This window comes from Ovis aries, chromosome 3 (assembly GCF_016772045.2).
Source record: "Ovis aries strain OAR_USU_Benz2616 breed Rambouillet chromosome 3, ARS-UI_Ramb_v3.0, whole genome shotgun sequence".
In the NCBI taxonomy this organism is placed as follows: domain Eukaryota; kingdom Metazoa; phylum Chordata; class Mammalia; order Artiodactyla; family Bovidae; genus Ovis; species Ovis aries.
In genome coordinates, this window is record NC_056056.1 from 85335478 (window position 1) to 85359209 (window position 23732).

General features: G+C 38.0%; 1 protein-coding gene across 8 annotated transcripts in view; it reads left to right on the top strand.

Annotated features, from left to right (window-relative positions):
- Positions 1-23732, top strand: part of DHX57 (DExH-box helicase 57) — a 66550-nt gene that overhangs the window by 30393 nt on the left and 12425 nt on the right. For all 8 annotated transcript variants that reach the window (XM_042248082.1, XM_060412251.1, XM_042248083.1 and 5 more), the window contains 10 exons: positions 2082-2215; positions 3109-3163; positions 5727-5932; positions 9504-9620; positions 14787-14883; positions 15876-16049; positions 16594-16794; positions 17943-18219; positions 23390-23485; positions 23571-23654. In XM_042248082.1, coding sequence (XP_042104016.1) covers positions 2082-2215; positions 3109-3163; positions 5727-5932; positions 9504-9620; positions 14787-14883; positions 15876-16049; positions 16594-16794; positions 17943-18219; positions 23390-23485; positions 23571-23654 — 1441 coding nt within the window. The remainder of the gene's footprint in view (positions 1-2081; positions 2216-3108; positions 3164-5726; positions 5933-9503; positions 9621-14786; positions 14884-15875; positions 16050-16593; positions 16795-17942; positions 18220-23389; positions 23486-23570; positions 23655-23732) is intronic.

Consider the following 23732-nt stretch of genomic DNA (forward strand, 5'->3'; position numbering starts at 1 on the left):
CAGAAAATAGCAAATTCTAGGAACTAATATCAGTTAAGAAATAAGATAAAAGGTTGAATGGAGAAAAATTATATTTAAATTTTTTAATAAATTTTTTGATCATAGAGACAACATTATTTTAACACATTTAGGCAATGTCAAGAAAATCTTCCCTTATAGAATGGCTAATTACCTGTTAGAATTTGGTCTGTTTTCTTCTGGGAGTATATTGGGAGTTAGGAAAGAGATGTGTGTCCATAAACACTATTGGGATTATATAGTGTGTGCTGCTTTTGATCTAATATTTAATTGCATGAACTGTTTTTGAAATTATTATTAATAATTGCATGAGGAAATTCTAATATATGGATGTATCATAAATTATTGGGTTGGCCAAAAACCCAAATTAAGTTTTTGGCCAACTGAGTACCTAACCACTTGCCTATTGTTACATTATTTTCCTATTCCCTAAAATAGAAACAGAAAAATCATAAATGTAATTAAATTATCTCATTAAAGAAAACTAAGTGTATAAGGATATACTCTTATGAAAAATTGAAACAATATAGATAAAGCAAAAGTCCCCTGTAACACTCTCGAATCATTCTTGATCCCTTCCCCAGAGATAACTGCAGCAGTCAGATTGGTGATAAATATTAACTTATATGCTTGCTTTGTCAGAAATAGGTACTTTTGTTTCATGACCTTTTTTTCTTTGACAAATTATATATTCATTTAATAAATCGACAAGCATTTATTGAGCACCTACTATATCCCAGGCATTGGTCTAGGTACTAAAGTAGTATCTTGTAGAACAAAATAACCAAAATCCCTGTCCTCATAGAGCTTGCATTCTAGGGAGAGAGCCCAACACTGAGCAAGATAAAGCAGTAAAATATAAGGTATGTTTGTTAAGTGCTAAGAAGAGAAAGGGTAATATGAAATGCAAGGAATGAGAGCATTTGCAATTTTAAACATGGTGGCCAGGGAAGGCCTCGCTGAAAAGGCACATTCTGAGTCAAGATTTGAAAAAAGTGACTGAGTGAGCGTACCTCTGTGAGTATCTGGGAGAAGCCCTTTCTAGGCACATTAATAACACATGCAAGGGACCTGAGGTCCATGTCTCAAAGATATTAAGGAGAACATTGTGGCTGAAGCCAAGTGAACAAGAGGAAGAGGGACAGGAAATGAGCAGTGGGGCTGCAGATTCTGGGGCCTCATTAGTAAGAACTTTGGTAAGTCATTTGAAGGATGTTGAGCAGAAGAGTTGAACAGTCAGGTTTACATTTGAATTATTGGTCTGCCATATTGAGAATCGATTTCAAGAGGTCAAGGGCTGGGGAAACCAGTTAGGCCTTTGATGTTCTGTGGTACATAGCGTTCTACAGCGTGGGTTCTTTTTCCACTAACAGTGTGGCTTAGAGATGTTTTCGTGTCTGTATCTAGAGTTCTGAACATCTAGAGTTCTGCTCTATTCCTTTTATCTGCCTCATGTTTTTCCTTAGAATGGATGATACTGTCTTAATTAACCATTTTTTGATTGATAGACATTTCAGTCGTTTCCACTGATTTACAAACTCTGCTATAATGAAAATCATTGTGTATGCCTCTTTATGTACATATAGATATCAAGAGGTAGAATTATCAAATGTAATGATAAATCCTGTTGGTATTTTGATTGGTACTACACATATTTGGACTTCCCCGGTGGCTCAGACAGTAAAGTGTCTGCCTACAACGTGGAAGACCTGGGTTCGATCCCTGGGTTGGGAAGATCTCCTGGAGAAGGAAATGGCAACCTACTGCAGTATGCTTGCCTGGAAAATCCCATGGATGGAGGAACCTGGTAGGCTGCAGTCCATGGGGTGGCAAAGAGTCCGATGTGACTGAGTGACATCTACTTTACTTTACACGTATTTTAGTTTATTTGATGGGAAATTGATAGCATTAAATCTTTACATCTAGAAACATGATACATCTTTCTCAGAATGTTGCAAGTTTTTTTCACATAGGTATCATACTGACTTGAAATATATCAAAGTTTATTAATTTTCATATGTTAAATTTGTTTGATCCTCAGGTGTTTCTTTTATTTCCTCTAGTGACTTCTTACTGCTAGTTTTGAAAGACATTGTGGTGCAGAGACCAACTCTTCAAGTTATTTTGATGAGTGCAACCTTAAACGCTGAGCTCTTTTCAGAATATTTTAGTTCCTGCCCAGTTATCACTATACCAGGTGATTAAAATGCATCATTAAATAAGTATTGTCCTAATAAGCAAATACAATTATTTTAAAGTTCATTTGAGATAGAAATGAATAAGTATTTATACCTCCTTCTAGAGAAGAATGGTTTGTTTATAACAAAATCATAACCATATAATGAAATTAATGAAGAGGTAATGTTATATTCATTTGCTGGGAGATTTTAATTTATATGTGTTTTTAAAAAAGTCTAGGTGATTGGATTTCTAGCATTCTGTTGTGTTTAATATCAAAATGTGAATTTATAATGGTAATCTGTCATAAAGATGAAAGTTGTATCCATGTATAGCATATTTGTTCATTGATGAATTCTGCTAAATTTCTGGATATTGACCCACTCTGGGAGTAAATTGGGTAGTCTGTGTCTTCTTTTGGTACTTTCAGTCTCATTGTGGGATTAATTTATCACCTTGGGCTTTTGGCTTATCCTTCTGCAGTTGATTGCTAAAGGAACAGTTTGGAAACACTGATAATAGTACTACTTGTTCTAGTTATAGAGGATATCAACAGTAGATTTAAAGATGAAATTATATTCTTGATCTAGAATACAGTTTTTGACTGTTATAAGATCCCCTGTGAGAAAGGAGGTAGGGGGTGAAAAGGTATAACAGATTTTTAAAAGAGGTAAACGTCTTATTAGCAAGTGATCATTTCTTCAACTATACACTTGTTTTATTTATTAACGGGAATCTACTCCTTCCAATTTTTATCATCAAAAGTGTTTTTTGGATACTTTTAAGACCACAGGCAAATAGTACCTTATTGTGCCAGGCTTCATTTTAAGAAAATTTTACATATACAAACAATTTCAAGATAGTTGAATGGGTAGTCTGAGACTTACTTGTCCTGTCTTCTTGTTTTTCTAGGTCGTACATTTCCTGTCGATCAGTTTTTTCTGGAAGATGCAATTGCTGTGACAAGGTAAGGAAGATATTATTTATTAAGGTTTGATGAAAGTCCTTGAAAACAAAAAAATTATTTTACCTCATTGTGCCCAGATACTGATAAATGTGTTATTTTTTCTTCTAATTTTTCAATTTTTTGCATTTTGCTTTCCCCTTTCAGCAAATATTTACTATTCAAATTGTTTGAATTCACAGGCAATATATTATATGTTCAGCTCAGTTCAGTCGCTCAGTCATGTCTGACTCCTTGCGACCACATGAATCGCAGCACACCAGGCCTCTCTGTCCATCACCAACTCCTGGGGTTCATTCAAACTCATGTCCATTGAGTCGGTGATGCCATCCAGCCATCTCATCCTCTGTCGTCCCCTTCTCCTCCTGCCCCCAATCCCTCCCAGCATCAGAGTCTTTTCCAATGAGTCAACTCTTCGCATGAGGTAGCCAAAGTATTGGAGTTTCAGCTTTAGCATCATTCCTTCCAATGAACACCCAGGGCTGATCTCCTTTAGAGTGGACTGGTTGGATCTCCTTGCAGTCCAAGGGACTCTCAAGAGTCTTCTCCAACACCACAGTTCAAAAGCATCAATTCTTTGGCACTCAGCTTTCTTCACAGTCCAACTCTCACATCCATACATGACTACTGGAAAAAACATAGCCTTGACTAGACGGACCTTTGCTGGCAAAGTTATGTCTCTGCTTTTCAATATGCTATCTAGGTTGGTCATAACTTTTCTTCCAAGGAGTAAGCGTCTTTTAATTTCATGGCTGCAGTCACCATCCGCAGTGATTTTGGATCCCCCCAAAATAAAGTCTGACACTGTTTCCACTGTTTCCCCATCTATTTCCCATGAAGTGATGGGACCAGATGCCATGATCTTCATTTTCTGAACGTTGAACTTTAAGCCAACTTTTTCGCTCTCCTCTTTCACTTTAATCAAGAGGCTTTTTAGTTCCTCTTCACTTTCTGCCATAAGGGTGGTGTCATTTGCATATCTGAGGTTATTGATATTTCTTCCGGCAATCTTGATTCCAGCTTGTGCTTCTTCCAGCCCAGCATTTCTCATGATGTACTCTGCATATAAGTTAAATAAGCAGGGTGACAATATACAGCCTTGACGTACTCCTTTTCCTATTTGGAACCAGTCTGTTGTTCCATGTCCAGTTTTAACTGTTGCTTCCTGACCTGCATATAGGTTTCTCAAGAGGCAGGTCAGGTGGTCTGGTATTCCCATCTGTCTCAGAATTTTCCACGGTTTATTGTGATCCACGCAGTCAAAGGCTTAGGCATAGTCAATAAACCAGAAATAGATGTTCTTCTGGAACTCTTGCTTTTTTGATGATCCAGCGGATGTTGGCAATTTGATCTCTGGTTCCTCTGCCTTTTCTAAAACCAGCTTGAACATCAGGAAGTTCACAATTCATGTATTGCTGAAGCCTGGCTTGGAGAATTTTGAGCATTCCTTTACTAGAGTGTGAGATGAGTGCAACTGTGTGGTAGTTTGAGTATTCTTTGGCATTGCCTTTCTTTGAGATTGGAATGAAAACTGACCTTTTCCAGTCCTGTGGCCACTGCTGAGTTTTCCCAATTTGCTGGCATATTGAGTGCAGCACCTTCATAGCATCATTTTTCAAGATTTGAAATAGCTCAAAGATTAGATAATTATACATTTGTGTTAGCTGTTATTATCATTCTACCTTCAAGAAGTTTGCAGTACATGTGGATGTTAAGATGTGTGTTTAAGTTTGGTACTGTATAGAAGATGATGATGTCTGTTGGATGCCAGCAGATTGCTGCTTTTTGGAAAGCCTTGCTTTCTCTTTCCTATTCCATGACCTTAAGATTCCCAGAGTTTTGTTCTTGCACTGTTTCTTCTCAGGCTTATTTCAGCTGTTGCTGCTGTGTTTTCAGCTGTTGCTGCTGTGCCAAGAACTCCAGATCAGCGTCTTCATTCCTAACTTCTGAACTCCACAATGACACATCACACTGTCACATCTGACACCTTAAATTTTTTTTCCTTCTCTCTGCTCTTTCTGTGTCTAATAAGCCTCCTCCTATTTCTTTGTTTATTTAATGATGTAGTATTCTCAGGCTAACAACCCTAGATCAGTGGTTCTCAAACTTCATAATGCAATATCATACTTAGGGAGCTCATTAAAGTTGTGTTGTGGGCTGTATCCCATTTCCACTGAATGTGAACCTCTGGGGAAATCCTTCATCTAGTTTCCCTGTCTTTTTTCTCTCACTTTTCTAAACTCACTACCTCCAAAATTATCTTAAAACAGATCCAAAAGCATTCCAATGTGTTCTCCACCAGAAGTAGGGCATGACGGAATCCTAGACTGGTGAAAGAATACCCGTGAATTGGGCAGAAGTGTTCTTGCCTGGAGAATCCCAGGGATGGGGGAGCCTGGTGGGCTGCCGTCTCTGGGGTCACAAAGAGTCGGACACGACTGAAGCGACGCAGCAGCAGCAGCAGCAGAGCAACATTGGCTGAATGAGATGTGAAACAGGTGAATGTTGTCATTCCTCGCCAACAGACCCGCATCCATATCCACACGTTCTTTTTCGTCCTGCTCAGGTATGTGTTGCAGGATGGGAGCCCATACGCCCGCTCCATGAAGCAGATGTCAAAGGAGAAGCTCAAGGCCAGGCGCAGCAGAACCGCATTTGAGGAGGTGGAGGAGGACCTGCGTCTCTCCCTGCACCTCCAGGATCAGGATTCTGTCAAAGATGCAGTACCAGATCAACAGTTAGATTTTAAACAGCTCCTTGCCCGCTATCAAGGTAATGTGCTTCCTGGGGGAATTTTACGGTTATGCCAAAGGTAACCAGAGAAAGAAAAATGTAGCTCTTGTTTCATAATTATCTTGTCTTTAATTCATTAGAATAATAGAAAAATAACAGTTCCAATACATATTAAAGTCCTTATTATTTATATTTACCAGTGGGTTTTTTTCTGATTATAAAAGAAATGTGTTCATTATAGAAACATGAGATGGTAAAACATAAATTATATTCTTGGATATTTTGTAACTTTGTATTTTGATGTGATTTCAAATTTAGAATTAAAAGTTTGCTGGACTGCAGTGAATTCTCCTTTATCCTTTACCCTGATTCACCAGTTATTAACATTTTGCTTCATTTGCTCTGTGTTCACATATCTATATTTTTCCTGAATGTTTTGAGGGTAAATTGCAGATACGATGTTCCTTAACCCCTAATATTTCAGTATATATTTTCTAGGAACAAGGGCATCCTCTTACATAACAATAGGACATGGGAATTCCCTGGCAGTCCAGTGGTTAGGACTTAGCAGAACCGCCAGGGCCGGATTCGATCACTGGTCCTGGTTCCACGCCTGGTCAGGGAACTAAGACTGCAAGCCATGCGGCACGGCCAAAAGAAAAACCCCACAACAATAGGGCATGATCAAAATGAAAACATTTAACACAATACGGTACTTCTGTTTAATCTGTAGTCCAGATTCTCATTTTGTCAATCATTTCAATAATCTCCTTTATTGCTATTTTTTAAATGGTACAGTATCCAACCCAGGATTACATACTGTATTCAGTCATCATGTGTCTTTAGTTTCTTTTGATCTAGAAAAATTTACCAGCCTTTATTTTTCTTTTATGATTTACATTTTTAAAGAGTTTTGGGCCAAGTATTTTGTAGAATGTCCCTCATTTGGATTTGTCTAGTGTTGCCTAATGGTTAATTTTAGGTTATGTGTTTTTGGTTAGAAAACCACAGAAACAATGTTGAACCTTGTTCTCAGTGCATGCTATCAGGAGGCATATGATGCTGCCTTGTCCCATTATTGGCAGTGTTAACTTTGACCAACTGGTTAAGACAATGCCTGTGTTTCTTCTCTGTGTAGTTGTTATTTATTCCCTTGGTAGTTAATGAGTCAGTTGTAGAGAGAGATTTGAAACTATTTAAATATCCTCAAAATTTCACCTACTAGTTTTAACATTATTCAGTGGGCATGGAAAATGACCTAAAATAGGCCTAAAAAATCTTTTTTTAGGGTCCACCCTGTGCTGAGTGCTTTACCTGTGTTGTGAAGTACTCTCTCCTCCCATGCTAGATCCCAACCATCTTTGTTCCTAGATAGCCTTCCATATGTTCAGCTGGGCTGAATCCATAGAGATCCTAAGATGAATACTTTTGCTTTCTTTTTAAAGCCTAGACAGGTCTCAGCTGCTTTTCCTGTTCTCTTTTCCCTAGATTGCCATCCCAACTCTTCTTGGTCCTTCCAAAAAAAAAACTGTTTACCTTGCAAGGTGTAAGGGCCTCAGATCCTTGCTACTTCTGTAGCAGAAAAGGCAAGTGAGTTTTCCTTTTCCTCCTTCCACCAGGGACTCAGTCCTGCGTGGGAAATGGTGATCATAAAGGAACTAGGGCAATAGCCATTTGTTCTGCTGTTCAGGAAGATTCACATAGCTCCCAAACGTTTCACTTCATCTTCCCAGCATCCTGGGAAGCAAGGTTAAGAGCATAGACTTGTATCCTACAGACCTGGGCTTAGCTCCCCAGGCTGTCATAGCCCAGTCAGATGCGAGTTCTCCATCCTCTCTGTTGCTGGTTTCCTTGTCTATAGAATGTGGTTATTTAGGAGATTGAATAAGACAATACAGATCAGCAGCATAGGGCCCAGTCAGTCAGTGCAGATTTATGATTCTGGTGAGAATGACTCAAATGTTTGTGTTCTTTCTGTACTTCATACCAGCTGACAGTTCCCATCTCCTTATTCTGTTACATGAGTTAACAGGACTCTCTTTTGTTTCTCTTTTGAAATTCCAGAGTTTTCTTTAAGAATTATGACTGGATCTAAGTCACAGTCCTTCTAATGTCCAGCACAGGGACACAGAAGTTCCGAAAGTGCCTCTGAGAAATCTTTTCTAAGGATTTGCGGTCAGGAGCCTGGCTCTTCTGCTGTTTTCTGTGTGATGCTGGGCAGGTCTCTTAGCTTCTCTTAGTCTCCCTCTCCCTCTGAAACAATGACTTCTATCTAGCTGATCTCAGTGCTTTCTTTCACCTTTCAGAAAATTAAATGTTGTTCCCTAGCTCAATTTTTAAAACTTTTTCTAGTTGAAAGAGAATAATACGTCTTTTAAAATACATAATTGATTAGTAAGCCCTGCTGAACTTTTTAAATTAAAAACATATTTTTTGTTTCCTTTTTTTTTCCATTAACTGGTTCTCCTTTTGGAAAAGTCTAGCTATTTGGAATCTTGGCAAATAAAAATGATTCCTGCTCTGCCTTCCACACCATCCACGTCTTTGCTTGTATAGCCTGTTTCTTCCTTTGTTTGATTTTTTACTGACATATGGTTCACTGTTAGGACAGCATTGTTTAAAAATGGCTTTTGCCTCTTTTCAAGCTTTTCAGCAAAATATAGGAAGCTTCCCTTCCTTGATACCAACTACAGTTATTTTGCTGTGGTTAGATTCTGTTTCAGGTGATGGGTCATTAGGAAGACCCAAAGGAAAGGGCAGCTATCTTTGGAGAGTTAGTCTCCCCCAGTTTATGCTGTTCGTTTGTTTGGTTTGGGGACTTTGTTTTGTTGTAGTTGGTGCATGTAAACTCTTAGTTATGGCATGTGGGGTGTAGTTCCCTGACCAGGGATGGAACCCAGGCTCCGTGCATTGGGAGTGCAGAGTCTTAGCCACTGGACCACAAGGGAAGCCCCTGCTGTTTGTTTCTAAAAGGAGCTGAGGCTTATAGTGCAACATAAGGAGCTATGTCTTTTACTAGGCCTCATGTGAATTAGAAGGAGATTGTAGACCCTCAACCTGAGGGTCTGTGGGTAGACTTCAGGGGTGTTGGTGAAGCCATTAAATCACATGTATTTTTCAGGGAAGATTCGTAACTTTTACGATTTTCTCAAAGGAATCTAAAAGTTAAAAGTCACTGTTGTAAAAGTGATGCTGAAAGCTGTGGTCTGTGTGCTTTGATTTTTATAGTTGCTGTTAGCTGGACTTTTGTCTGATATGACTTAAAACTTGATTAAATCTGGAAGGGTTTTCTGAAATACATTGCACTTTGAATCTTATTTCTAGAACTTAAACTGTCAATAGATGCATGATAGATAAAAGGGGAAGGAAGGAAGACAGTAAAAAGCTGCCTCTCTGGCCCTTTGAAGCAGAGCCAGGAGCCTGCTCTTAGGTAACAAAGTGCTTCTAGTGAGCTTGTACTTTCTGAGAGACTAAAGGGAAAAAGTTCATTTCAGTGCATTCAGTATGAACATCTGTGTTATTAAATCAAGATACAGCTAGTTCCCAGGCATATTTTCTTCAATAAGGTATAAAACTATTAATATCTTTATTATTTTTACCTTTCTTGCAGGAGTTAGCAAATCAGTCATCAAAACAATGTCCATTATGGATTTTGAAAAGGTTAATCTTGAATTGATCGAGGCCTTGTTAGAGTGGATTGTGGATGGAAAGCACTCCTACCCTCCAGGTAACTGTTGCTTGTCTTAAGTGTGAGCTGGCCAAGGGCAGGGACCCTTCTTCCTGACACAGTGGGGTTTGTGGGAACAACCTATCTTCCTGGAGCCCTCACCCCAGTTTCCATCCCCAGTTGTTGTAAAGTTCCTTATTAGATTTTTCAGGGGGAAATTTTACCTTTTACCCACTTGAGTAAAAGGATGTTAACAATACGAAGTCCAAAAGGAAGAAGGCTGAAAAGAAGCCTAGGTATCTACCTATTGAACACTCATTTGCCTCTGTGCATGCCTGCTCAATCGCTGAGTCATATCTGACTCTTTGCAACCCTTGAACTGAAGCCCACCAGGCTTCTCTGTCTGTGGAATTTTCCCAGCAAGAATACTGGAGTGGGTTGCCATTTTGTCCTCCAGGGGGTCTTCCCAACCAAGGGATCAAACCCACATCTCTTGCATCTCCTTCATTGGCAGGCAGAGTCTTCACCACTGCACCATCTGGGAGTCCCTGGCTAAATGGGAATCTAGTAGTGAGTGTTTGAGTCACGTGAAGACTAGACAGTTGGAGACCATAGGACCATGGGGTCAAGAGAATAGACTTTGGAGAATCTGTTAAACTTCTGTTGTCTACTCTGTAACCTTGGATGATAAAGCCCTTATCTTTTCTATGCCTCAGGCTCCTTGTGGTAAAACAAAGACAATAATAAATCCTATTTTGAGGATTAAAAGAAACCATATATAAAACACTTAGCACAGTGCCTGGTATATAATTAATGCCCAGTAGCTACTGCCCCTAACAGTGTTAAAATTATGCTAGTCTATTTAACATTGTTTTTATTATGACTGTTATTACTCCTCCTCCTCCTGTTAATAACACAGGGCAATCTCTACTGTCGCCTTGCTCACTGTCTTCATGGCCTTCTTACCTCATATGTAGCCCCTTATCCCCAGGATGAATAAATCCCCAGATCTCATAACTGGATCTTTCACATCAGTCAGGTTTCCATCAAATGTCTTCTCTCCAGAGAAGTCTTCTCTGACCACCCTGTCTGTTGTCTCTCCCTTCACTCTGTCATAATACCCAAAAATGGGTTTCATTTTTATTATAGTACTTTTAACACTATCCAAAATTAAAGTTCTGCTTACTAATGGTCTCCTTTCAGTTCAGTTCAGTCGCTCAGTTGTGTCTGACTCTTTGTGACCCCATGAATCGCAGCACGCCAGGCCTCGTTGTCCATCACCATCTCCTGGAGTTCACTCAGACTCACGTCCATCGAGTCTGTGATGCCATCCAGCCATCTCATCCTCTGTCGTCCCCTTCTCCTCCTGCCCCCAATCCCTCCCAGCATCAGAGTCTTTTTCAATGAGTCAACTCTTCGCATGAGGTGGCCAAAGTACTAGAGTTTCAGCTTTAGCATCATTCCTTCCAAAGAAATCCCAGGGCTGATCCCCTTCAGAATGGACTGGTTGGATCTCCTTGCAGTCCAAGGGACTCTCAAGAGTCTTCTCCAATATCACAGTTCAAAAGCATCAATTCTTCGGCGCTCAGCTTTCTTCACAGTCCAACTCTCACATCCATACATGACCACAGGAAAAACCATAGCCTTGACTAGACAGACCTTTGTTGGCAAAGTAATGTCTCTGCTTTTCAATATGCTGTCTAGGTTGGTCATAACTTTTCTTCCAAGGAGTAAGCATCTTTTAATTTCATGGCTGCAGTCACCATCTGCAGTGATTTTGGAGTCCAAAAAAATAAAATCTGACACTGTTTCCACTGTTTCCCATCTATTTCCCATGAAGTGATGGGACCAGATGCCATGATCTTCATTTTCTGAATGTTGAGCTTTAAGCCAACTTTTCCACTCTCTTCTTTTGCTTTCATCAAGAGGCTTTTTAGTTCCTCTTCACTTTCTGCCATAAGGGTGGTGTCATCTGCATAGCTGAGGTTTTTTATATTTCTCCCCACAATCTTGATTCCAGCTTGTGCTTCTTCCAGCCCAGCATTTCTCATGATGTACTCTGCATATAAGTTAAATAAGCAGGGTGACAATATACAGCCTTGATGTACTCCTTTTCCTATTTGGAACCAGTCTGTTGTTCCATGTCCAGTTTTAACTGTTGCTTCCTGACTTGCATATAGGTTTCTCAAGAGGCAGGTTAGGTAGTCTGATATTCCCATCTCTCTTAGAATTTTCCACGGTTTATTGTGATCCACACAGTCAAAGGCTTTGGCATAGTCAATAAAGCAGAAATAGATGTTTTTCTGGAACTCTTGCTTTTTTGATGATCCAGCGGATGTTGGCAATTTGATCTCTGGTTCCTCTGCCTTTTCTAAAACCAGCTTGATCATCTGGAAATTCACGGTTCATTAAGCCTGGCTTAGAGAACTTTGAGCATTACTTTACTAGCGTGTGAGATGAGTGCAGTTGTGCGGTAGTTTGAACATTCTTTGGCATTGCCTTTCTTTGGGATTGGAATGAAAACTGACCTTTTCCAGTCCTGTGGCCACTGCTGAGTTTTCCAAATTTGCTGGCATATTGAGTGCAGCACTTTCACAGCATCATCTTTCAGGATTTGAAAAAGCTCAACTGAAATTCCATCACCTCCACTAGCTTTGTTTATAGTGATGCTTTCTAAGGCCCACTTGACTTCACATTCCAGGATGTCTGGCTCTAGGTGAGTGATCACACCATCGTGATTATCTTGGTCTTGAAGATCTTTTTTATGCAGTTCTTCTGTGTATTCTTGCCACCTCTTCTTAATATCTTCTACTTCTGATAGGTCCATACCATTTCTGTCCTTTATCGATCCCATCTTTGTATGAAATGTTCCCTTGGTATCTCTAGTTTTCTTGAAGAGATCTCTAGTCTTTCCCATGGTCCTCTTTAGTAGAATATAAACTCTTTAAGAATGAATAAGGATTTCTTAATTCTGTTCTAGGGTCTGAGGGATGTTCCTAAGACCCAGAACAGTACCAGGAATATTTAGGTATGGAATAAATATTTGTTGCATAAATAGCTGCAGCATTGTTGAGTGATAATTAAGTGGAATCATAGATCAGAAAATTTTATTATGTGCTTATGACCCAGTGCTTAGTGGCTGCCTAGATTTTAATCATTATGTGGTATTTTCTAAAGAAACATGTGAAACACGTAGAATTATTGAAGTGCCTTGTTTCTCGCTGCTTGGCAAATAGCCAGTGTTGGTTAATGCATTATCACGGGATTAAATACCTGATTTCATCCCAAAGGAAATGACTATTACTGAAAAAATTAAAGTATAGCAGTCAAATGTTGGAAAGTTATCTGAATTCAAAGTAAAGTTGATGTAGTGATTAGGCAGTTGGTAACATATATGTGAATATTAAAGATAACCTTGATACTGATGGCCAAGCCATGAGTGCAGAACAGATCAAAGGCACATAGAAATATACAGTTTTTCCCACTCCATATAGATTATTTTACCACTCTTAAATTTTGTGTTACTTTATAGAGTGAAGCATGAGGTATGTAATGGAAAGAGCATAGATCTGGTACCAGACACCCTGTATTTGTGTTCGCACACCCTTCCTGTTAAGCTCTGTTACCTGACTATGTGACTCGGACCTTAAGGGTACTAATACTCTTCTTAACAGGTGGTTATGAGGATCAAATGGAGATAATCCATATGAACATTATTTGTAAACTATGAAGTATTAGAATGAACACTGAAAGATGTCTTTTGTCCTTCTCACTTCAGAGTTCAATTTTTGTAATAATTTAGTTTCCTTATTTATTTTATGGGGAGAAATAGCATGATAAATAATTGGTCATTAGCTCCTTGTGGGCAGATCTTTGTTTTACCTTCCATTGTACCTAGCACAGAGCTGACAAAGGTACCCAATAAGTATTTGTGAGATTAAAGGAGGTGCTGTTGAAGAGTGTCAGTTTCCTCTCTGAATGAAGCACAAAAGGTGTCTATTGCTGAGTGACTGTTCTTAACACAGAAATATACTATAATCACTTATCACTGTTTATTATCTTTAATGTAAAATTTTAAAACCCATAAGCCATGTTTATGGCATGGTTAGTTTCTGTATGGCCTCTTCAACACATATCTGAATTTAGATTACCAGATTGGTTGGCCAGTTATAGCTCCTTTTCCTCATTTCCAGTGAAATGTTTATGGATTTGACTTAGTAATGTAGAGAAGAGTCTTCCTGTCTTGTAAGATTAGAAGGATAACTCTATAGAAAGAGAATGTCAGAGCCAGTGCATTGAAGAAGTATGTTTAACGAGCTTTGCTAATGATTCTTATGTAATGTAAAGTGAAGTCACTCAGTCGTGTCCAACTCTTTGCGACCCCTTGGACTGTAGCCTACCAGGCTCCTCTGTCCATTATATTTTTCTACATGTCATATTTTTTTCTGTTTTAGAAAGATGCAATACCTCATTCATTTTTTAGTTATTAAGTCAGAAAATGTATTTTAAACGTTTGTTTTCCACTTAATTCCCTGGTGACTTTACAAAGACATGGAGTAGGAAATGGCAACCCACTCCGTTATTCTTGCCTGGAAAATTCCATAGACAGAGGAGCCTGGCGGGCTATAGTCCTTGGGGTCACAAGAGTCGGACATGACTAAGTGACTTTCACTTTACAAAGAAGAGAAAATTGATGGTGAAAAAGTCTCAGATTATTACATTTTTCATTTAAATTTATAATCTATAATAGTTTTTTCTTTTTTGCATCTATCAGATTGATTCTTTTGTTGTTGTTTTCTGACTGTTGTTGTTCAGTTACGAAGTCGTGTCTGGCTGTTTGCAACCCCATGGACTGCAGCTAGCCAGGCTTCCCTGTCCTTCACTATCTTCTGGAGTTTGCTCAAGTTCATGTCAATGGAGTCTGTGATGCCATCTAACCATCTCATCCTCTATTGTCCCCTTCTCCTTTTGCCTTCAATATTTCCCAGCATCAGGTTCTTTTCCAATGAGTCGGCTTTTCTCATCAGGTGGCCAGATTATTGGAGTTTCAGTTTTAGCATCAGTCCTTCCAGTGAATGTTCAGGGTTGATTTCCTTTAGGATTGACTGGTTTGATCTCCTTGCATTCCAAAGGACTCTCAAGAGTCTTCTCCAGCACCACAATTCAAAAGTATCAATTCTTTAGGGCTCAGCCTTTTTTATGGTCCAACTCTTTTTATATACCCAGGTGCTATACTCGTATTTTTACCGGGACTAGCAGAAATCAAAATGCTATATGAACAGCTCCAGTCTAATTCTCTTTTCAACAATAGACGTAGTAATCGGTAAGTAATTGCTTTTTATATTCTTAATCATCTGTTGCAATTATATGTGAAAACGCATTACCAGAAAGATCTCTTTGACTGTCATCACCCTCTTTAGATCCTAGTGTCACTCCTCAAGAATATGTTTGTTTCAGGAAGTCAATTCATAGCTCTATTCCATTATATAAAAATGTTTCTCTTCACTTAGCATAGCATCTCAGAAAAATTGCATGTACAGTTAACCCTGGAACAATATGGGTTTCAAGTGTTTTTGTCAATGATAGAGACTGTAGTACTGCATGATCTGTAGTTGGTTAAATCCATGGATGCGGAACCACAGGTACAGAGGAACCGCGTAACAAAAGCCTGATTATAAATTATATGTGAGTTTTTGACTGCACAGAGGATTGGCTCCCCCTAATCCCTGGATTGTTCAATGGTCAACTGCTATTTCAGTTGCCAAATACCAGGGATTAAAGAAGCCAGTGTTAATAACAACAAATAAATGCTACCATTTTGAGAAAAAACGGTTTTCAGTGGTTCCTCTTCCAGTAGCAGAAAACACTGGGTATGTCTTCATAACTGAGGGAACAACTACTTGACAGATGAACACCCCCTAGAAATAGAAGAATGAAGTTTCTTAGAGAGACTGTCTCTGTCTCTCTCTGGCATTAAGCGTAGGGGAAAAAAATTCTTATTTGGTTAGTGTGCGCTGGGCTTGGGTTACTTGTAGAATATCAACTATTTATTCTTATTAATTATTTACTACTGAATTACACTCCAGCTTTTCCCAAGTTGATGCAAGGTTTTTAGTTCATAGAACTCAGTAAGTGCTTTGTAAGGGTCAGGAAAAGACTTTTCACTTAGAAGACTTGGATCTTCTAAGGACAGGTTGTAGAGAAGCTGCTCGTTTTGGGAGTCATATTGCTTTAATAGAAATCCACCCATTATAACCTGACTTCAGTGTTTTGTGCTAGAACACTCAATATGTTTTTGTTTTTTTGTTTTTTTAGATGTGTTATTCACCCACTTCATTCATCTTTATCCAGTGAAGAGCAGCAGGCTGTGTTTGTAAAACCTCCTATGGGTGTAACTAAGATTATAATTTCCACCAACATTGCTGAGACATCCATAACCATCGATGATGTTGTCTATGTCATCGATTCTGGGAAAATGAAAGAAAAGAGGTATCCTCTTTTGGTGATGTAAAAGAGGGGCTAAAGATGCCTCAATTGGAGCAACACAGCTGTTAAAGGCTAATGCTATTAAGCTATGTAGATTATTCTTTGAAAAATCTTTATGCAAACTCTGTAGATATATAAGTGTTTCTTACATTCCCTCCCAAACAGAGGTGAGAGTTTAAAATTTTACCTTAGAAATAATTATTTTTCTTTTTTCATTCATATGCTTTACATGTACTTGAATGAAAAAGAATTGGTATGGGAGGTGATGGATATGTTAATTACCAGAAGATTGGTAATCATTTCATGAAGTGTGCATATATCAAATAAATGAAAAATAATTTTTTTAAAGTTGAATAGAAAAAACTGAATGTGGTATATACTAAAGAAGCCATTTAAATTAACGCTTAGCACTCAACTATCCCAGAACATGCAGGAACACTGTCCTTCAACAGAAGTAGAGCGGTTCATCTGATCTGTCCATGCCAAATAAAATCTTGGCCACATTTTTATAATGTGTCTCCTTTTTACCTTTTCCTTTACTTTATAGATATGATGCCAGCAAAGGGATGGAAAGTTTAGAGGATACTTTTGTCTCTCAAGCCAATGCCCTGCAAAGAAAAGGTCGAGCAGGTCGTGTAGCGTCTGGGGTCTGCTTCCATTTATTCACCAGCCATCACTTCAATCACCAACTTCTAAAGCAGCAGCTACCAGAAATACAGAGAGTGCCATTGGAACAGCTCTGTCTGAGGTACACATTGGTCCTCGTGTCCTGCTTCCAAAAGGTCCCAGTGTTTCTCACCCTACGTTCCATGTTTTCTTTTTTTTAGTACAAGATGTTTTGCTAAGCATGCACTTGGACAAACTCATTCGTTTGCAAAGAGCTCTTCAGTGTTGCCTTTACCATATTGCTTCACATCAAGATTTCTTGCATTGCAGAGGATGGCCTTAAAATAGAGCTTAACAATAACACTTATAAGTCAAGAAAGTAATCTAACTTACCAAGAAATTTCTGCTAGGGCAGCACCAATATTCAATCATCACAGGGGAAAATCTGCACCCTCATTATCAATTAGAACAAAGTGAACAAGAGCAACTTAAAACACCATTATTTACCTGGTGAACAAACAAGAACAAATATCATAAAATAGAATATAGTGAATGAATGATTAAACTTGATGTTACTGAAGCTGGGAAACCTTTGGTTCAGCCTTTCTGAAAATTTGCATAGCATTTTATAAGAACTCTAAAGCTACCCATGCCCTTTGACCAAGTCATTGTTTTGAGAGAGAATGCTCATAAAATGTTACCCCAAAGGGAAAAAAGTTGCTTGTACAAAGATATTATGCTCTTCTTTTATCCAATTGGTATATTTCGAAGTCCTTCTATTACATTAGTAAAAATGTAAAGGAATTGTAAGTAAAGTAAACTTTTTACATATTAAATTTTTCTCTTTCGAAAATTACCTAAATTCATAATTTAAAAACAGCTTTTCAAGAGCTGCCACAGGCAGGACACAATGCACATTAATTTCATGAACAATTGCTGTGCAATTTCAGATGTGGGAAAGAGAGTAGGTGGATCATTACAATGTTATTTTGTGATTTGAATCCACTGTTACAGAGAAAAGTATTTTGGAAGTTTATAGAGAGAAATATATTTCAAATCTCAGTAAATTTCAGAATCTGAAAGTGTTTCTGCAATTTATTGCTAGGAGAAGTACAAGACATAAGAGGTTTTGTTTTGTTTTGTTTTAATTTATTTAAACTGACATTGTTTGGTTTATAAAAGCAGATATTTGGGAAATTGTAAATTATTATTCATTCATGGCAGAAGCTTACTTCTTTGTGTCATCCCACCAGAAATAAAATTGACAATTGTTTTGTTTTCTTCTTTCAGAATTAAAATTTTAGAGATGTTTAGCACTCACAATCTCCAGGCTGTGTTCTCTCGGCTCATTGAACCCCCGCACGCTGATTCTCTCCGTGCCTCAAAAATACGATTACGAGACTTGGGAGCATTAACTCCAGACGAAACACTGACCCCTCTAGGGTATCACTTGGCCTCTTTGCCTGTCGATGTGAGAATCGGCAAACTAATGCTGTTTGGGTCTATCTTCCGCTGTTTGGATCCTGCTCTCACCATTGCTGCCAGTTTAGCTTTTAAGTCTCCTTTTGTAAGTAAACAGCATTCATCTCAGCTGGAGTCCATAAGGGTCTAAGGGGACCATGGGGCTGCTTCAGGGTTATGTGAGCCCCTTAAAATTTTTCTTCTGAGTGTATTATATGTAACTCTTTCAAGGCACAATGTCTAAAATTTTTATCAGATCTTCAAAGATATCCATGCCCCAAGCAGATTAAGATCTAGAGACCCAGCTTATTTAAATCATCTAAATATGCTTTTTCTATATCTCCTTTACTTGCCCATTATAGTAAAATAAAAAAAATAAGTGTCCCTGCATGATTTTAAAAAACAATAAATACGCTGGACTACATTTTTATCAGCTTTATTGAAATATAATTCACCCATTTAAAGTGCACTGTCGTTTTTAGTATTGTGCAGTCATCACCCTAGTCAGTTCTGGAATGTTTCTGTCACTTCATAAAAAACCTTATTTATCACTCTCCTATTTCCCTCTAATCTCCCCATCTCCTCCATCCTCAAGCAACCACCAGCTGGCTTTCTGTGTTCATAGATTTGCCTTTTCTGGACATCTCATATTAATGAAATAATATATAGTGTTTTGTGATCAACTTCTTCACTTAGCATAATGCATTTAAGATTCATCTATGTTATAGTATGTATCAGTACTTCATTCCTCTTATGGCCAAATAATATTCTTTGTTTGGGTGTACCACATTTCGTTTATCCATGCAGCACTTGAAGGACATTTGGGATTATTTCCACCTTTGGCTATAAACTTCCATGTACATGTTTTTATGTGAACATATGTTTTCATTTGTCTTAGGTGTAAGACCTAGGAGTGAAATAATTTGGTCAAATACTAGCTGTTTATTTCACTTTCTGAGGAACTTCCAGACTCTTCTAGAGTAGCTACATTTTACACTTGACCAGCATTTTATCAGGATTGTAATTTCTCGACATCCTGACTAACACTTGCTATTATCTGACTGTTTTCTTTTAACTATCCTACATGCTGTGAATTTGTGGTCTTTGAACTGTATTTCTCTAATGGCTAATGATATTAAACATCTTTTCATTTTCTTCTTGTCCATTTGTATATCTGACAAGAAATGTCTTCAGATAGTTTGCCCATTTCTTAATTGGGTTATTTGTCCTTTTATTATTGAGTTCTAAGCATTCTTTAGACATTCTGGATATAAGTTCTTTAACAGATATGGGATGTGCAAATGTTTTCTCCTGTACTGTGGTTTGCCTTTTTCACTTTCTTGATCTGTTCTTTGAAATACAAGTTTTTATTTTTATGAATTCCAGTTTATTTAGTTTTTTGTTGCTCAAACTGTTACTGTAATGGTTAAGAATTCATTGCTAAATCCAAAGCAATGAAAATTTATCTGTATATTTTTTCCTAAAAGTTTTATAGTTTTAGCTCTTACATTATGGTTTTCGATCCATTTTGAGTTAGTTTTTGTATATAATGTGAAGTAAGAGTCCAGCTTCATTCCTCTGCATGTGACTATCCAGTTGTCCCATCACCATTTGTTGAAAAGGCTATTCTTTCCCCATTGGATAGTCTTTGCATCTTATAAAAAGTCAATTAACCATAAATATATGGTTTTATTTCTGGATTCTTAATTCTATTCCATTGAATTATATGTTTACTTATGCCAGTTTCACACTATTTTGATTCAAAATACAAAACTCGAATAGTTTTATAGTAAGTTTTGAAATCAGGAAGTGTGAGTCCTCCAATTTTGCTCTTTTTGTTAGTGTTTTGAGGATTTTTATATCGTTTATGAGCGATGCTGGTCTGTAGTATTCCTTCCTTGTGATGTCTTTATCTGGCTTTGGTATCAGAGTAATACTGGCCACATAATAATTTGGGAAGTGTTCTTGCCAACTTTTTTTTTTGAAGATTTTGTGAGGAATTAATTCTTTAAATGCTTGGTATAATTCAGTGGTGAAGTCACGTGGGCTTTTCTTTGTGGTTAGTTTTTTCAATAATTAAACCTCTTTACTTGTTATAGGTATATTCAGATTATCTGTTTCTTTTTGAGTCATTTGCATTTTTCTAGGAATTTGTCCATTTCAGCTAAATTACCTAACTTATTAACATACAAACACTCATAGTATTTTATAGTCCTTTTTATTTCTGAGAGCCTGGTAATAATGTTACTCTTCATTTCTGATTCTAGTAATTTGAGCCTTCTCTCTTTTTCTCATGATCAGCTTGCCTAAAGGTTTATCAATTTTGTTGATCTTTTCAGAGAACCGGCTTTTGATTTCATTGATTTTCCCTACTGTTTTTCTGTTCTCTATTATATTAATTTCTGTGATTTATTTTCTTCTATTTGTTTCAGTTTTAGTTCATTTGCCAGTGTCTTAAAGTGAAAGGTTAGGTTATTGATTTGAGATCTTTCTTCCTTTTTAATATAGACATATACAGCTATAAATTTTCTTCTATGGACGGCTTCAGCTGCATCCCATAAGTTTTGGTATGTTGCGTCTTCATTTGCATTCAAGTATTTTCTAATTTCCCTTTTCGGTTCTTCTATGACTCATTGGTTATTTAGGCATGTGGTGTTTAATGTCCATGCATCTATGAGTTTCCCAGTTTTTTCCTGTTATTGACTTCTAGTTTCATTCTGTTGTGGTCAGAGAATATACTTTGTATTATTTTAGTCCTTTAAAACTTGTTACGATCTTTGTTTTATGGCTAAGCATATGCTTTATTCTGGAAAGTATTCCATGTAGACTTGAGAATGAATTATTGTTATTGGTATTGAGTAGGGTGTCAATCTGCCTTTATTTTCACCAGGGTTTATCTCAGATAGATAGGGAATAGAGAGATGCAATAATTTTCTTCAATTTTAATGTTATACGTCATGGAATTGTAAACTCACAGATCTACAAAAAGATCTTAGTTCAGCCTCTTCATTTAATAACAGTTAACAAAACCAAGGACCAGACTGGGTGATGTAGCTTACTCAGCAACAGTCAGTACTGATGTGAGCAAGACCTCCACTGCCTATTCTCATGTAATCTAAATAGCCTCTCATTGGCTGTTTTCTTTTACTGGAATATAGAAATTGTTCATTAGAAATACTGGTGTCACCCTTAGCCAAAACTGAACACCTGTCCTTTGCTGGGTTCTGTAAGCATGATCCCCAAATGTAATCCTTTCTCCACTAGCCTTCCTAAAACAGAAGAAATGTTATTTTCAAGTAGAAATAAATAAAAATTTAATATTACTGTGTTAGCTGTAAAGGTGTGCAGATATACAAATTTAGAAAGAAGCACCATAGTTGGTTTAGATTGACTGTCAGTGTGATACTAGGGCCTGAGTGTAACATGCTGGTACCTATAGTATTGATACATGTGTATGTTGTATTGATACATGTGTATATTATAGTGAAAGAAGGCAGTGAAAATTAAGTTCTCAGCTAATGTCACTAATTTCTAGGGAAAAGGAGAACCTGTATTTTTAAGAGGAAAAAGCATGAATTATGGGTATAGAAATAGGGGAGACTTTCATCCCAATTCCAAAGAAAGGCAATGCAAAAGAATGCTCAAACTACCGCACAATTGCACTCATCTCACATGCTAGTAAAGTAATGCTCAAAATTCTCCAAGCCAGGCTTCAGCAATACGTGAACCGTGTACTCCCTGATGTTCAAGCTGGTTTTAGAAAAGGCAGAGGAACAAGAGATCAAATTGCCAACATCTGCTGGGTCATGGAAAAAGCAAGAGAGTTCCAGAAAAACATCTATTTCTGCTTTATTGACTATGCCGAAGCCTTTGACTGTGTGAATCACAGTAAACTGTGGGAAATTCTGAAAGAGATAGGAATACCAGACCATCTGACCTGCCTCTTGAGAAATCTGTATGCAGGTCAGGAAGCAACAGTTAGAACTGGACATGGAACAACAGACTGGTTCCAGATAGGAAAAGGAGTACATCAAAGCTGTATATTGTCACCCTGCTTATTTAACTTCTATGCAGAGTACATCATGAGAAACGCTGGACTGGAAGAAACACAAGCTGGAATCAAGATTGCCGGGAGAAATATCAATAACCTCAGATATGAAGATGACACCACCCTTATGCCAGAAAGTGAAGAGGACCTAAAAAGCCTCTTGATGAAAGTGAAAGAGGAGAGTGAAAAAGTTGGCTTAAAGCTCAACATTCAGAAAACAAATATCATGGCATCTGGTCCCATCACTTCATGGTAAATAGATGGGGAAACAGTGGAAACGGTGTCAGACTTAATTTTTTTGGACTCCAAAATCACTGCAGATGGTGACTGCAGCCATGAAATTAAAAGATGCTTACTCCTTGGAAGAAAAGTTATGACCAACCTAGATAGTATATTCAAAAGCAGAGACATTACTTTGCCGACTAAGGTCCGTCTAGTCAAGGCTATGGTTTTTCCTTTGGTCATGTATGGATGTGAGAGTTGGGCTGCGAAGAAGGCTGAGTGCTGAAGAATTGATGCTTTTGAACTGTGGTGTTGGAGAGGACTCTTGAGAGTCCCTTGGACTGCGAGGATATCCAACCAGTTCATTCTGAAGGAGATCAACCCTGGGATTTCTTTGGAAGGAATGATGCTGAAGCTGAAGCTCCAGTACTTTGGCCACCTCATGCTAAGAGTTGACTCATTGGAAAAGACTCTGATGCTGGGAGGGATTGGGGGCAGGAGGAGAAGGGGACGACTGAGGATGAGATGGCTGGATGGCATCACAGACTCGATGGACGTGAGTCTGAGTGAACGCCGGGAGATGGTGATGGACAGGGAGGCCTGGCGTGCTGCGATTCATGGGGTCGCAAAGAGTCGGACACGACTGAATGACTGAACTGAACTGACTGAAGTATAAAAGGTGAAAAAGAGTCTATAAAATGAAGATATCAGAGTTAACAGAATCTTGGATTTTAGATGTAGCTTTTACAATGAGTAGCTCTTTGACATCTTGCCACTAGGAAGTAAAAAACCCAATAGAGGTCATTTTGAGTGGGAAGACAGACTCACACAGACAATTAAGGCTGTTGGCTTGGCACTTAACCACCATAATTACTTTTAACCAGTCACCCACTTTGTATTCTGACCCACACAACACACTTCCCAAGCACCTGACTTCAGCAGTAGCAAAGTGCCACTTGAAACCTTGGATAAAATGTGTCCTTCAAATTTGGCTTTCTTCCTTTAGGTATCTCCCTGGGATAAAAAAGAGGAAGCTAACCAGAAAAAGCTAGAATTTGCATTTGCAAACAGTGATTATCTGGCCCTTCTACGAGCATATAAGGTAAGTATATAAGCTAATAGCTGAGGTTTATTACCAGAGTTAGCACTAAAGACAGAATAACATTTTGGTTTTCTCAAAAATTTAGGGATGGCAGCTAAGTATGAAAGAAGGTATGCGTGCAAGTTATAATTACTGCAGACAAAACTTCTTGTCAGGAAGAGTTCTTCAGGTGAGTTCTTTGGAAATTTGTTTTTATTCACTTACTGTCATAGTGCACCAGAGGGTGTTGCAACTTTATCTTGCTTGT